This window comes from Dama dama, chromosome 8 (assembly GCF_033118175.1).
Source record: "Dama dama isolate Ldn47 chromosome 8, ASM3311817v1, whole genome shotgun sequence".
Taxonomy (NCBI): Eukaryota; Metazoa; Chordata; class Mammalia; order Artiodactyla; family Cervidae; genus Dama; species Dama dama.
The window spans coordinates 36873066-36889243 of record NC_083688.1 but is presented as its reverse complement, the minus strand read 5'-3'; the positions used below and the strand labels follow the sequence as shown (position 1 = coordinate 36889243).

Below are 16178 nucleotides of genomic sequence, written 5' to 3'. Positions count from 1 at the left end.
TTTCATAGATATTGCCACATTAGTCTCTAAAATTATTTTATAAATTAAGTCCTTGCTGGCAGTTCTATTCTTGCCAAAACATAGTATTACAAGACTTTTTAGAAGACTTTATTTTTAGAGCAGTTTTAGATTTACAACGAAGTTGAGAGATTTCTCATTTTCCCACTGCCCCCAAACCTACATAGCTTTTCCTATTATCTGTATCCCCCATACCCTACTAGAGTGGGATATCTGTTAAATTAATGAGCCGACACTGACACATTATAATCACCCCAAATCCATAGTTTACCTTACAGTTCACTCTTGATGTCACACATTCTATGGTTCTGGATAAATATATAATGACATGTATCTGTCATCATAATAGCGTATGGAGTATTTTCACAGTCTGAACAATCCTCTTTGTTCTGCCCATCTGTCTCCCCTCCCTCACCAACCTCTGGCAGCAGCTGATATTTTTACTGTCTCCACAGAAAATGACAAATAGTTGAGGTCATACAGTTTATCACCTTTCACATTGGCTTCTTTCAGTTAGTAATATGTGTTTAAGCTCCTCTATGTCTTTCCATAGCTTGATAGCTCATTTTTAAAAAAATAACAAAATATCATTTAAAAATGACTCTCCCTACCTAGGAACATGGTATTTTTGCCAGTCTCTATGCCTCTGAACAATTTATGGTATCTTTTCCACAATGGCATCAACTGCTTTTGTTAGATTTATCCCTGAATATCTTAGAGATTCTCTTGCTATCCTGTAGATGAAACAGACAAACTTTAAAATGTAGATACAACATTCAGAGAGTGATAAATTTTATGAAGCAAAAAAACAGGGGAAAATAATAGCTTTCTGGAAGAGGATAGGGATGACAATTTCAGGCAGGTTAATTAATAGTCTTAAATGATGAGGTTATACTTGGACTGAGACCTCAATGGTGAAGAGGTATCAGCCTTGTAAAGATATGGAAGAAGACAGATCAGTGGTAAAAGATTCCTGAAGGGCTAGTATACCTAGGGCAAAGTGGACTGGTAAGAGTTGGATGTCATGAGGTCAGTCATGGAGAACATTGCAATCCAGAGTAAGGAGCTCAGAAAAGTATGAACTTGGGCTTTATGGAGAACATTGTAATCCAGAGTAAGGAGCTCAGAAAAGTATGAACTTGGGCTTTGGAGCTTTGCTCTGCTCACTGAAGGACCACTGGGACTGCTCTCCTTAGAGACAGCAGCTACTTGGGCTAATGGTGCCCAAGATATCTGGGCTATATCCATTCCTGCATAATGAGTGTGAGCTTAAAGTAAGCGTGGTCTCTCCCCTCAAATTCCAAAACTGCAGCGAATGTATTCATTGTACACTTTGACTGGTAGAGACATGACGACAGCAATCATGCCTCATCTTAAAATTCTAGTGAGTTGATGCAGAGTAACAGCGGGCTCTTGCCAAAACTGTTTTTATTAATTACTCTGAGTACTTATATTACTACTAACTCTCAGATACTTACACAGCATTCTGGATTCTGCTTACTAAAGCAATATTTTCCAAAATCCAGACTGTTCTTCTCTGCTCAGTTTATTTGCAAAGAATGTTTATTTATACACTCATCTGACAACTTGGCACTTGGCCACTATTAATATTCGCCCTTCCATTTAAAAGAGAGGATAACCTTCAAGCCTGACTTACATTTGGTTACATCTGTCTGGATCTTTTTGCAATTTCCTCTCACATGTTTCCTAAAGCCCTATAGCCAGATTCTTCTTCTGACCCAAAGTCACTCTATCACTGGGTACCATCTTTGGGAAAGCTCCACATTCAATTCAGTGTCTTACACAGTGAGATGATAATATAAGAAGTGATTATCATGGAGTAGTTTGTTAATTTCAGTGGTATGATTAATAAAATTAACTTAGTTCTTTGGTTTCCTCCTCTGAATAAAAGAAATGTATTTAAAAAAGCAAGGTAGAGAAAACCAAGCAGGAAGGGCAGATCTCTTACCCAAAGGCAAAAAATGTTTGGAGGTTTTCAGTAAGGTATGAAAGGTAAACCATCATGGTAATCTTAATTCTCCACTAAAATGTTATTTTGAAAACAGAACTTTACAGTGCTTATTATAGATTTTTTTCCACCTCCATATGACTCATTACCTTAAGAGGATTTGGGAATGGAAAAGACCATTAGCTCTTCTTCTAAGAATGATTAGCAGAGTTCTTTCACATGTCCTTAAGCAGCTCTCACTTGCATAATTCATAGCACTTCTTCCAAACCCTCACAACTTCACAATACTCAATACTGTAATAGAAAGTTACAGGATAACTTTGAAGCCAGACTTCACAGTTTCTATTAGCACTTTTACTGTGTAACCTCAGGCAGGTTATGTAACCTTTCTGTATCTCATTTTTCTCTTGTTGGTTTTTTGGATCAATTAATTGATAATCTTAAGACAAACCTGGACATATAACAAGTACTCAATGACATATAACAAGTCTGCTATTAATATTTTTCTGAAAGATATCCAGCTTTTTCTATTAAATATTATTCTTTAAAAAGGACCTAATTGATTACTTCACAGCTTTACATAGGCCATCAAGACTGAGATCTCTCATATTCTCATTCTTCCCCTTTTCCTTCTGACTTAGCCTCTACCATTCTTCCTTTTAATCTCCTTTCTTAGTAATTACTCTTCCGCCGAAGAATGATGAGTCCAGCTGTGCTTCAGAACTTTGTTAATTATTCTTTCTCAAATATATCCAGCATTTCCTTCTAAAATGACCCTTTAATTTTGTCCCATAAGCATATCCAAATTTGTTATTTAAAAATTTTCCGTGGTACAGACAACTTGAATGACAGTTTGACAGTTTCCTACAAAGATAATCAGTCTTAAAATATAGTCCAACAATTACACTCCAGGGAATTTTACCAAATGAGTTGAAAACTTACATCTATCAAAAACCTGCACACATAATGTGTATGACATCTTTATTCATAATTGCCAAGGATGGGAAGCAGCCAAGGTGTTCCTTCAGTAGATGAGTAGATGGGGAATTCCCTGATGGTCCAGTGCTTAGGACTCCACACTTTTACTACCAAGGCCCAGGTTCGATCCCTGGTTGAGGAACTAAGATCGTACAAGCTGTTCGGTGTGGCCAAAAAAAAAAAAAAAAAAAAGAAGGATAAACAAACAGTGGTACCTCCATATAAATGAAATTTATTTAGCCATGAAAAGAAATGAACTATCAAGTTACAAAAAGACAAGGAGGAAACTTAAATACTAAGTGAAAGAAGCCAATCTGAAAAAACTACACACTATTTTATTCCAACTATAAGACATTCTAGGAAAGGTAAAACTAGACACAGTGAAAAGGTTAGTTGCTGCCAGAGGCTGGGGAGGCATGGGAAAGAATGAGTGGGAAAGGTAGAGCAGAGAGAATTTTTAAAGCAGGAAACTACTCTGTATATCATAGTGATGGATAGATGACATTATTTGGAAAAACCTATGCAACTCTACAGCATAAAGAATGAATTTTAATGTAAACTATCAATTCAGTTAATAATAACCTATCAAATTGGCTTATCAATAAAACAAATGTCAACACATCAATGCACGAGAAACTGTGAGCTGGAAAAGACAGGATAGATGAGAACTCTCTACACCTTCTGTGCAAATTCTTCTTTAAACCAAAACTTCTCTAAGAAATAAAGCCTATCAATAATTTTTTTAAAATTTTAAAAGTATGTAAATTGTTTAGGTATGTAAATACCTAAGATAGCATGTTTTTTAATGAAAAACTTGAAGAAGACGTTTACCAAGGGGCAGGAATCTTGGGGGCTATCTAGAATTTTGCCCACCCTACCCTATCATGTCACCTCTCAGAAACATCTTTTGTGAAAAAAAACTAAAGTTGATGTCCCCTATACTTTCAAATTCGTATCTTTTTTTTCTCATTCTATGCATTCACCTGAATTACTTTACCTATTGATATTTCCATGGTTTCAATTACCTTTTCTATCATGTTAATCAATTTATCCTACCCTGTTAACTTTTCTGAGCTCTATATCCATAGTTCCAGCTGCCTCTTCATGATATCCATTGGAATTTCCAATAGATACTCAAGGAAAATTCATTAATGCTCCCACACACACTCATAAAATAAGAACATGATTCTCCTTGCCAACTTTTCTCTCTTTGAATGAGATCATCATTACTCAGTTGCTCAAAATAGAAAATGTAGAGTTTTGGTTGATATTTACTGAAAGTTTAGTATGGTTCCGGGACTCTCTTAAATTCTTTACAAGTGTTAACATTAATTTCACAACATCTCTATGGAGAAAGTACTATTAATTGAAAACCTTAGTGAAGAACCTTTCCCAGGGCATTATAACTAAACAAGGCAGGGTTATAGTCAAAACTTTTTTGGCTAAGCTCCTAAGCTTTTAACTACTGTGGTATTTTTCTTTCTCCATGCTCACTTTGTTATCAAGTCCTATCTATTCCGCCTCTGCAAGTCCACCGCCTCCTTATCTGTAGCTCTACTGTCACGTCCTTAGTTCGGGATCTCATAGGATATTTTCCTAATCTTCAGACTTAGATGCTCACATGCAATCTTGCCTATTTCAAATAAGCTCTCCATTCTAGTCATATCAGTCATTTTTAAATGGATATGAAGTCTTTACTGCCTTATTAAAGTCTTCCTATCCTAACCAAATGTTATATCCTGCTGTATATAACCTTTCTCCATCTGATTCCTGCCTATATTTTATGTCTTGTCCCTTTGTTTATAATTGAATTTATAATATATTGAATTGAATCATGTCTCCAATTGTACACTCTTCTTTGCCTGTCTTCCCTTCAATACTGTGAATTTCTTATGGCTAGGAATCTATATAGATTAGTGCTTGGTGTATGAGACAGACTCAGTAAATATGAATAAACTATTTAGAATCTATTTTTCTTTATTTCAAGATTCATATTAAAAGATGTCTTTAAGAGGAGCAAAACTGGAGTTAACCTGTACTCAGAGCTTTAGTCCTGCCCTGGCAGCTTTGAGATCCTAGTCAGACAGGCCGTGTGGTAATAACGTAGAAGCCAGAGACATTTAGCAACATGAGAAATCGAGAAACAATTCAAGAAAACTCAGTGAAGATCCCAACACTGAGACTAACATATTTCCTCGTGATCAAATCTAAATTTGGCCCACTGAGACATATTACCTCTCTTAGAGTAGAAAACCTTTGACAGCATAAGTAACATTGTGAGCGATGGCGGCTACAAGCAAATCAGAAGAAATATTGAAAGTTTAGCCTCAAGGATTGTGTATAAAGAAGTTTTGAGAAGACATAACAAACATTTGTTATTTCCCCCATGCTGTTCACATAGCAGACAGCACTAATCAATAATAGCAGTTTTGTCTTAAAGTACCTGCCTTAACTTCACAGTCCTTTGCAACAGAAAGGCCTTACCAATTGATCTGAGTTGACACAAGAAAGAAAACCTATTTACCATCTATCCTATAAAAGAAACCTGGAGGAGAGCATGGCAACCCTCTCCAGTATTCTTGCCTGGAGAATCCCCATGGACAGAGGAGCCTGGCGGGCTACAGTCCATGGGGTGCAAAGAGTCGGACACAACTGAGCGACTAAGCACAGAACTATTAAAAAAAAAAAAACGGTGTCAAGAATCATGAAGATCCCTTCTCCTTTGGGATCTACCATTAGCCAGCTAGGAAGTCACTTTATAACTCTAGATCTCATCACCCTTATCAGTAAAATTTGGAAGTAGAGGTAGATTATCTCTAGGTTTCCTTTGTTTGTCCTAGCTCCAAGTGGCTCAGTGGTAATCCACCTGCTAATACAGGAGATGCAGGAGATTCAAGTTTGACCCCTGGGTCAGTGAGATCCCCTGGAGGAGGAAATGGCAACCCACTCCAGTATTCTTGCCTGGAAAATTCCATGGGACAGAGGAGCCTGGCGGGCTAGAATCTATGGAGTCTCACATAGTCAGACACAACACAACTGGGCACACATGCACTTGATTTAAGCAATGGAAAGTATTTATGAATTATTGAAAAAAGCATGATTATAATTCTGAGAAATGAAATTACTCATTGATGTTATAAAACATCATTGCTATCTTTTCCCTCCTGACAGAGCTGCTGATACTAATTATAAAATTATTTGTCCAATGGTGGTTAAAAAAAAAAAGTTCAATAAATTAAATGAAGACATTATTTCTCTGACTGAAAATACCAATAAATACATTATAGTTCTCTCTATATGGAGTAGACACACATGTGGTTAACAGAAACTATTTCTATCTGTTGAGATTAGGCTCTGGGGTTTCTGATTCTCCATTTCTTGGGTCACACCAATATCTTTGTTCAAAATGGTGTGCGGCTGTGTTCACTTGCAAATATTTGAATCCACAGCAATGAATTTTTCACTCAAACTGCTTCACTTGACCCCATCCCTACTTGTTTTACTACCAGATAAAACATCTAACAATCCACTTATAAACTGTTGTATTGGGTTTTGACTATGACAACTTAAGTAAAATGGCAGTTATCAATGAGATAGTCACCCAAGTTCACTAAGGAACTATAAACAATAAACCACATTTTCTAACAGCATGATTCAAATGTTCTTTCTCTAGTTGTAATAACTGATACCCACAACTTGCTGGTTTGGCAATATTTCTGCTTTGGCAAAACAAGCATGGTTACTTTCTTGTGGTTACCATTTTACAATAAATTCTCCCGTCAGAGAACTTTCAAGCTTTCTCTGCTTTGCCAAGCTTGCTTCCTTTCTGGTTTACACTTCTAATAATTTTCATGTGCTCCTTCTGCTAAACCCCAAGGGTGGACTCCTGACCTCCTTGCTAGAGGTGCGAATGAGGCCAGGGTTAGTGACTGCTCTGCGGTTTCCCAAAGCTCCTCCTCCCTAGACCTTGACAGTTCTTCAGATGCCAAGGTTGGGAGGCAGGACAGGGGACACTCCTAGGGTGCAGTTCCGAAGGGAGGAAGCCGAAATCTGGGGGCTAAAGAGGCCACGCGGGGGACCTGCGTGCGATGCGGAGTTTGGACCCTTTTGGCCATCCCAAGACTGCTCAACCTGACCCCTGCACCGGTCTCCCGCCCGTGCGTCCGGCGCGGGCCGCTGTCCACAGTGGGAGGTGCTGAAAGCAAGGAGCGGGCGCGGGGGCGGCGAGGCGGACTGCTCCTCCGAGCGCCCCCCTCCTCGCTCCGCGGCTCCTCCAGCCCTCCCCTCCTCCTGCAGCCATGTTCCGCGCTCGAGGAGGGGCGGGGGAAGGGGAGAGGGACGGGGGATCGGGGCGGAGAGAGTCTGCTCTGCCTCGGGGAAGGCGGGGATGAGAGTTGGGGAGAGCAGAGGGAAGAAGAGGCGGGGGCAGCGGCTAGCGAGGAGCCGGCGCTGAGTCCTGCAGTAGGACTCCCAGGAGCCACCATCATGGTGAAGAGGAAGAGCTCCGAGGGCCAGGAGCAAGACGGCGGCCGTGGTATCCCCTTGCCCATCCAGACCTTCCTGTGGCGGCAAACCAGGTGAGGGGCGCAGAGGGCGCGCCGCGGGCGCCCAGGGCTGGGGGCGCTCCTGGGGCCGCCGGGGTTGTGGTCGCTGCTGCTGAGGCCGCGCCACAGCTTGCAGCTCCCTCTCTGGGGCTGGAAAGCAAGCCCTGCAAACCCGCTTAAAAACACGCATTTAAAAAAATATTTCAGTGAAGTTTGACGACAAGCAGATTGGCAATATACGTTATTTAGGGGGTGAGAGGGCAGAGAACCTAGGAGGAGGGGGCGGGGAATTAGGGGAGATAATTATGACTGGTTGTGCTCCTGTGTCCAATTCCCCCTCCGTCTCCTGCTGTAATTCCAGCCCGTTGACCTGTTGTTTTTCCAGCTCCTGCTTGTCGAATATCTGCTATGCCCACTTGTTAACCATTTTTGCTCGGATCCAGCCAGTGTAATCTTCCTGGTTAAAGCCTCTGAGAAGACTCATTTTTCATAAGAATTTTCTTTTTCCAGGGGAAAAAAAAAAACAAAAAAACCCTGTAACCTATTCCAACAGGAAACAAGGTTTCCATTATTATTATTATTGTTAGAGATTTGTCAGATAAGAAATTAGATTCTGAAAATCATAACCCACAAGCTGGGTTCATTTTTCAGTTTTGAGTATGACTGTACATATGAGTAATGCAATACTTCTGACCACTGGCAATTTAGGATCCAATTAGATAAAAAGTCTTCAGAATAAGAGTTGATACAGAAAATGTAGAAATTCAGACCTTTTTCATATATGTAATTGCACATAAAAAAGCAAATGTCAGCTGTTTAACAGCTGCTCATTAACAAGGCATAGGGAGACATGAAATTTGACTTTTGCACGTCTTATCCGTTGAAAAATATCATAAGGATGCTCTAATAATAATTTTGCCTGTGTTTATAATAATTATCTTTCTTAATTTTTCAGTGCATTTTTGAGGCCTAAATTGGGAAAGCAGTATGAAGCCTCTTGTGTGGTATGTGATATTCATCATTTAATGAGTATTTCCACATATCAAGTGCTAATTTGAAAGAATGATGTTACATGTACTGACTATACATGTTAATTCACTCAGCGAACATTACTGAGTACCTACTATGTGCCAGACACAGTTCTAGATGATGAGATGGAGCAATAATCAAAACAAATAAAGAGTTTGTATTCTACTGGGAGGGGGATGGAACCCTCATAAATGAACAAAATAGATAGCCAGCCAAATGGTGATATATACTATGGAGAAAATTTAAGCAAGAAAGGAAATTATACAACACTAGGGTGAAGTTTTCATGTTAGAAGCAGTAGATAGATAAGGCTTGCCTGCTTATGTGACCCTTGGACAAAGATTTGAAGGAAGGTACTGAGGAATAGCTGAGAGAAGAGCAGAGGGAAAGTGAGTCTAAAGGCCCTAAATGGGGAGGAGTGGAGCAGAAGAGAGAGTGGGGAAGTAACAGAGAATCAGGAGATGGAGGGCAAGTTATAACAGTCAAATCCTTGATCAACAAAATTGAGAAATGTTATCAAATCAACAAGACATTATTTTATATAGTGGAAGCTCATAAAATGCAAGCCTATGAACTACTCAACATAATATGCAATATTGAACTTTTATGTCTTCCATTTTTTGTGCAACTCCAAAGTGGATGATATGAAATAATTATGAAAATAATGCTATGAATATTTATGCAAAATAGAGTGCACTTGTCCTGAGATTCTAAGGGAATCTCATGACTTAAAAATTGTCTTTAAAAAAAAATTGTCTTTTTACAAATTGAAGACAAGATAATAAACTGTGAAGCAAAATTAAAATGGGTTTTTTACAGACTTCACTAAAAATGGGAGCTCACATAAAGGTCTTTACATTGTATGTGAAAGTGAAAGTCACTCAGTAATGTCTGACTCTTTGCAACTCCATGAACTGTAGCCTGCCAGGTTCCTCTGTCCATGGAATCCTACAGGCAAGAATAATGGAGTGGGTAGCCTATCCTTTCTCCAGGAATCGAACCGGGGTCTCCTGCATTCCAGGCAGATTCTTTACCATCTGGGCTACTGGGGAAGCCCCACATTGTATATATTATAGCCTAAAAGTAGAAACCTACTCATTTGGATATTGCCATGATATTTGCAAATGACCAGACAGAGAATAGATGACCTTCTAGTAAGGAGCTCTGAAATGTGTTAGGGCCACAAACTATACAGAAGCCAGCTGGAAAATTAAAACACCCCACATACACACACATATATGCACAAAACACACTCAACTAGGAATTTATTTTGTTGCGTTTCCTGCTCTTCACAATTGTCTCATATATTTTTTATGTCTAACTGTTTAATGGAATTTATTGTACTAAGCTCAGGTTAAAGTAATTTGACACTTGAAATCTCTGCATCTTCTTCAAACCAAGCTTACAGTTATACTAGCTTAAAATAACCCTGACTTTTCTCTCTTCTTGGCAAAGATATGTCTGACATTTTAATGTAGTCACATAATATTGAGTAACTAAGTCACATTCATAGCTGCAGGTAGACAGTGATATAAGTATAGAAAACAATTTCCTTGGTTTAAAATGACAAAAAGTTATATTAGTAACATTTAAGAAGAAAATGACAGTAAGTATCTAAAGCTTCCTGAGGTTATAAGGTATATAACTCATTCTCTAAAAGTGCATTCATCAAGACTATAAATCTTTATAATCTTTTAAGGTCTAACATACACACCCTTTACTTAATGAATAGTTAGGAACCAAGGGCTGAGGAATTTTAAAGTGTTTGGATCTGCCTTTATCTAGTTTCTTTAAGAAAACCCAAGAGACTACATCTCTGATCAAACTCCTTACCAAACCCCAGCATGCCTTTCATTATGAAAGTGAATTTGTTTTCTTTCTCAAGTCAAGTTGAAATAGCTTTCTTTGAAGAATCTCTGTATTAAGTCATATTTTTCTTGTATATCCTAGTAATTCCAATAATACAGCTTGAGCACTTGGGACTGGTATTATGATTGTGGAGAACACAATTCTCTAGACCATTTGGGACATCAAGTAGCAATCAGGTTCTGTTCATACAAGTCAAGTGTTTATTAAATTTATTCTAATATTTGGCAACTACACTTTCCCCAACACCCTACAATAATATCTTCCTCCACCTTCAAAAAGAAAAAAACAACTCAATAGGTCAAACTTGTTCTGGGGGAGGGGTAAGTGCTTTGCTTGCTGAAAGTACTGCATCCTTGACCAGGACGGAAGATTTAATAAACCAACAAAGCAAGAAAATGGTTTATTTTCCTCCTCTCTCCCTCCCTTATTCTCTCCCTCCTTTTCTTTATTTATTCAATAGGTATATTAACTATCTTATGGTTCCAGGCATTATATAAGGGGTGTCCTATGCCAGGTCATTGCTAGGCACATGGAGTAATTCAGGGGCTCCAAAATCAGATTTCTTGTAAGAGGTCTATTTTATTTAACATTTGTTGCATGTTCACAAAAATTCTGTCCCTCCAGATACTTTTACAAAAGACATCTCACCTTGGTCTGCAGCAGTGATAGCTCCTTTAGATGATCCAACCGCATTTTATAAAATATCTAAACATTTCATACAGTTAAATGTGGTGTACTCTTTTTGATGGGAGCTTATTTTGGTGGAAATAAAAAAATCATTTAATAATTCCGGCCATATACTTTGGATCAAAAACTTAAAAATGGGTGTACTCAGTCGTGTCCAATTCTTTGCAACCCCATGGAGCCCCGCCAGTCTCCTTTGTCCATGGGATTTTTCCAGGCAAGAATACAGAAGTGGTTTTTCATTTTCTTCTTCAGGGGATCTTGTCGATCCAGGGATCAAACCTCCATCTCTTGACTCCTGCATTGGCAGGCGAGTTCTTTACCACTAGCGCTACTTGGGGCCAGGTGGCGCTAGTGGTAAAAGAGTCTGCTTACCAGTGCAGGAGATATAAGAGAAGTGGGTTCCATCCCTGGGTTGGGAAGATCCCCTGGAGTAGGAAGTGGCAACCCACTCCTGTATTCTTGCCTGGAGAATCCCATGGACTGAGGAGCCTGGTGGGCTATAGTCCATAGGGTCGCAAAGAATTGGACATAACTGAAGCGACTTAGCATGCAGGCCAACTGGGAAGCCTGTTTGAAAATGGGTAGATAATAGGAAATTATCGTTGACTCATTTCAAGTCAACATTTACAATGAAATGCATTGTGAGTGCTCTCTAAAGAATCTGGACTAGTGATTTGCAACTTTTAGGTTATACAATACCTTGTCTATTTTTCCACCCATCCGAATCTCTAATTTCTTATTTTAATCTTTTTTTTTTTTTGGTGTCTATAGTCCTTTGAACGAGTGTTAGTAGAAAACAAGCTGCATGGCCTCTCTCCAGCCCTCTCTGAAGCCATCCAGAGCATTTCCAGATGGGAACTGGTGCAAGCTGCTTTGCCTCACGTCCTCCACTGCACTGCAACCCTGCTGTCCAACAGAAACAAGCTAGGTTGGTGCACCTGCATTTCTTCTCCAGAACACACCATTGTCCTCATTCACGGTAACACTCATAATAACACCCACAATAGCAACCTGTATCACTACTTTCCCAGGCACTTGGCACACATTCTCATTTAATTCTCACAAAATCTCCCTTAGTTTCATATCACTGTTATCTCCATTTTGCCAATGAGGGAACTAGCTCTCTTCTGAAAAATTTTTTAATTTTGCAAGTAAACTGTGAATATTTTCTCCTTTTGAACATTAGAATATTATAGAGAAACTAAGGACTCTTGCCTCTTCAAGATGAGTTCTAACCAGAGTTGTCCTTTAGTCCTCCCAATGTCTAAAGCAACCACCTTCATGAATTTGGCATGCTCCCCTCCAGATCTTTTCCCAACTTTGTAGTACTGTGTGTATGCATGCATGCCTGCACATACGTGTTATTTTCTTGCTTAGATTATTTTGCAGATTGCTTTTCCCACATAGCATTATGTGGGAAATATCTATCCCATCTATCCCAAGCTCTTCTCCATCTGGTTCCTTTCCCTTATGTGGATCTTTACTCAAGTGTTCCCTTTATAGAGGGGCCTTTCCTAATCACATCAGGCTTTCCCAGGTGGCTCAGTAGATAAAGAATCTACCTGCAATGCAGGAGACTCAGAAGACATGGGTTTGATCCCTAGATTGGGAATAATGAGCATACATGCATGCAAAATGGAGTAGCTATCTTCAGAACCAATAGTCTTAACCATTGTACTCTTTATTTGGAAATATATGTGGGTATCTGGCTGAAGAGACATGAGGCATGCAGTTTCTTTCCCTGTGGCAACATATCATTCTATAAAGACTGCAGCCAGTTAGAAAGTCCCCAAACAAGAATGGACCCTTCTCACAGTGGCTGTAAGTGGTACAGAGAAATGCTAGTGTCTCCCAGGAAATCAAGCCACAGAACCTTAAAGCAAGGATGTTCTTCCCAGATGCAAGGCTGACATCATTGTCCTGGTCACAGAGTCTGCCTTAACCTGACTGTGTGGTTGTGCTATGCAGGACACCAGGATAAACTGGGTGTTGCTGAGACAAAGCTCCTTCATACCCTGCATTGGATGCTCCTGGAGGCCCCACAGGACTGCAACAGTGAGCGTTTTGGGGGCACAGACCGAGGTTCCAGCTGGGGTGGCAGCAGCAGTGCTTTCATCCACCAGGTTGAAAACCAGGGTTCTCCCGGGCAACCTTGCCAAAGCACCTCCAATGATGAGGAAGAAAACAACCGAAGGAAGATTTTCCAGAACTCCATGGCTACTGTGGAGCTCTTTGTGTTTCTGTTTGCTCCTCTGGTACACAGGATCAAGGTAAGCAGAAAGCTGATTAGGGTTAAGGGGGACTAGAGGTCAGGTGAGGGTGGGATTCAGATGATATTTCCATATTTGTGTGCCCATGTCTTTGTATGAGCTTATAGGAAGAGAGTTTTGTTTCTATATTAAGATATTAACCATTATTTCAAAACCATGATTCTCCTACTTAAAAATCCTTGATAGGTCTCCATCTACCCCTTGATAATGCCCAACATATTAAATATGACATATAAAGTCAACCATGATCTGGAGCTTAAGTCCTCTCAACTGACCACTGCCAATCTGTACTGCCCACCCCATGATCCAGTTCTGGGAGCCAGTGAACCACTCCCTGAGTATGCACTTGCTGTTAGCTCTGCCCTCCTTTTGCTCCGTGGTTCTTCAAACTTCAGTGTCGTCATTTCCATGAAGCTTTTCCTCTGACCTTCCCCATGGAGACCTAGTCACTGTCTCTTTTGTATTTCCAGAACATAATGCAGGGTCTAGAGCAGAAGCTTTTACTTTTTATGTGCTGCAGACTTATTGACAGTTTGGTGTACCATGTATGAATTTCTTTTCAAAATATTTTTCAATGCATAAAATAGAAAACGTAGTTCATGGAAACAAATTGTATTAAAATACAGTTATATACAGGTACCCCTTGGATCTGAAAGAGACAATACTACCTGAAGTCACTGTGCTACCACTTTCTAGCTGTGTGATGTAGGTGATTTCACTTGACCTCTTGGATCCTCCGTTGCATAAAATTTTGGATATTTAAACACAGGGTGAATAAATGTGAAGACACAGTACGTGAAAATACATGGGGAAAAAAATCAAGTACATGGAAAGAAATCAAGAACTATTTGTTACTTCTGAGAATGAATAAATTGCAACATTCCATCTGAGTGCTCTGATAAGACATAGAAGGAGTTAATACACTCAACTATTCTTTAACAGAATATTAGGATCCTAATGAATGTTTAATTTTTGCAATATATTATATATATATGATGGAGGAGGAAATGGCAACCCACTCCAGTATTTTTGCCTGGAGAATCCCCATGGAAAGAGGAGCCTGGTAGGCTGCAGTCCATGGGGTCGCAAAGAGTCAGACACAACTAAGCAACTAAGCACATATATATATGAAGGTGGTTGTAAGACCATTAACAACCATTATGAGGGGGATGGACCAGAGAGGCTTTTCATCCATTTTATTTTCAGTTAAAATTCACTTTTGATTGGTTCTGTCCCATTGCTGATAGGACTAGAACTGAAATTACCTGTGGACTCCGAAAGTGCTTCATATGCACTGGCCACGTTGTCTATCAAAATTATTAAAAAAAAAAAAAAATCAAATGTGGTTTAATTAAATTTCTGCTTTAAAAACATTACACTTTCTATTTTTAAAAGTCTTTGATAAAGGTTACGCTTAATGGAAACGTTAACTGAGAGTGTCCCCCTGGCCAATGAGACCTGCAGGACGTGAATTCTGCCCACCTGCCTGGCTTCATCTCTCTCAATCTCACTGGCCTCTCTCTTGTTCCGAAACTTGTAGGCTCAACAAAGGCTCACCTTCAAACCCAAGAAGGTTGTCTTTGCTTTCAGATCTTTGCACTTATTTTTTCCTTCTATTTGAATCATTTACTCCCACATTGTAGGGAGTAATCAATTACTCCCTAGATTTTCACATGGTCATGTTCTTCTCATCAGTTTACTCACCGTGTAGTTGTTACCAACCCAGAAGTACTTCCTTGGCTACTTTAGTGCCACTAGGACATGATCTACGTTTTTCATTGTTTCCTTCTTTGCACTTATCAGTACCTGAATTTATTTTTTGTTTCTTTACATGTTTTTACATGTAAACATGTATGTTCTTTACATGTAAACATGTTTACATGTTTCTTACCCATCACCCCCACCAAACCGGAGGTTCTTGAGCAAAGGGACACTGCCTGTCTAGGTCACAACGGTGTCTGATGTGTCTAGAATAGTGTCTGCATATATGAGACAATCAATAAATATTTAATGACTGTCACTGAATAAACCCAAGTTACTATCAGAAGCTGATCTAGGTGCTAAAAGTAGCAAATACACATAGGCACATAGTCCCTTAAATAGAAAGGGCAAGAAAGAAAACTCCTTAAGAAAAGTGTCTATTTGTAAAGAATAACATATCCATTTGTAAAGAAATATTATCTAGATTAAAAAATTTGGAAGTCTCCAGAATGACTATAATTTTATTTGGAAACATGCAGAGTGTCAGTTTTGGAAACAGTCCTGAGTTAGAATCCAGTGCTTGCTGCTTTGTATTCTACATAGAAAGGACATTGAACAATTAACTTCTTTAAGCCTCAGTTTTTTCAAGTATAAATTGAACATGAGAATAATTTTATGGAGTATTGTGAGGATTAAACAAATTAAAGTGCTCACCTGATGCACAAAAAGGTGTTGATATATGGTAGTATTTAGCATTGGCACTTTATGGCTACCAGCATTATGAATTGTGAGTAGACAAGTAGCCAGATCTTCTTTCAGGGGAGACTACACAGATAGTTGAGAAAAGCTGGCTCAAGGTCCCCAAGTTTATCTCTGGCCTGGGATTGGAGTATTTATAAGGAGGTAAAACAATCCCTATAAAACATGGCACTGTGATTAATACATAGTATTGTATTCTAACAATTATTGCTGGCTATTATTACTAGCACTATTGTTTTTATCATTATTCTAGATGCCATAGGGAATAAAAATATCAATGAGTCAATAGATTTCCCTATGAGTCTTTTTTTTTTTAATCTGAGTGAGGGGCTTGCTTTTTTCAGCGGGGACTGT

The 16178-nt window shown here is 39.1% G+C and overlaps 1 protein-coding gene across 2 annotated transcripts in view; it reads left to right on the top strand.

Moving 5' to 3' along the window:
• The first annotated feature begins 7450 nt into the window (after positions 1–7450).
• Positions 7451–16178, top strand: part of UNC80 (unc-80 homolog, NALCN channel complex subunit) — a 226726-nt gene continuing 217998 nt past the window's right edge. For both annotated transcript variants that reach the window (XM_061147929.1, XM_061147928.1), the window contains exons 1-4: positions 7451–7542; positions 8465–8513; positions 11866–12022; positions 13063–13364. In XM_061147929.1, coding sequence (XP_061003912.1) covers positions 7451–7542; positions 8465–8513; positions 11866–12022; positions 13063–13364 — 600 coding nt within the window. The remainder of the gene's footprint in view (positions 7543–8464; positions 8514–11865; positions 12023–13062; positions 13365–16178) is intronic.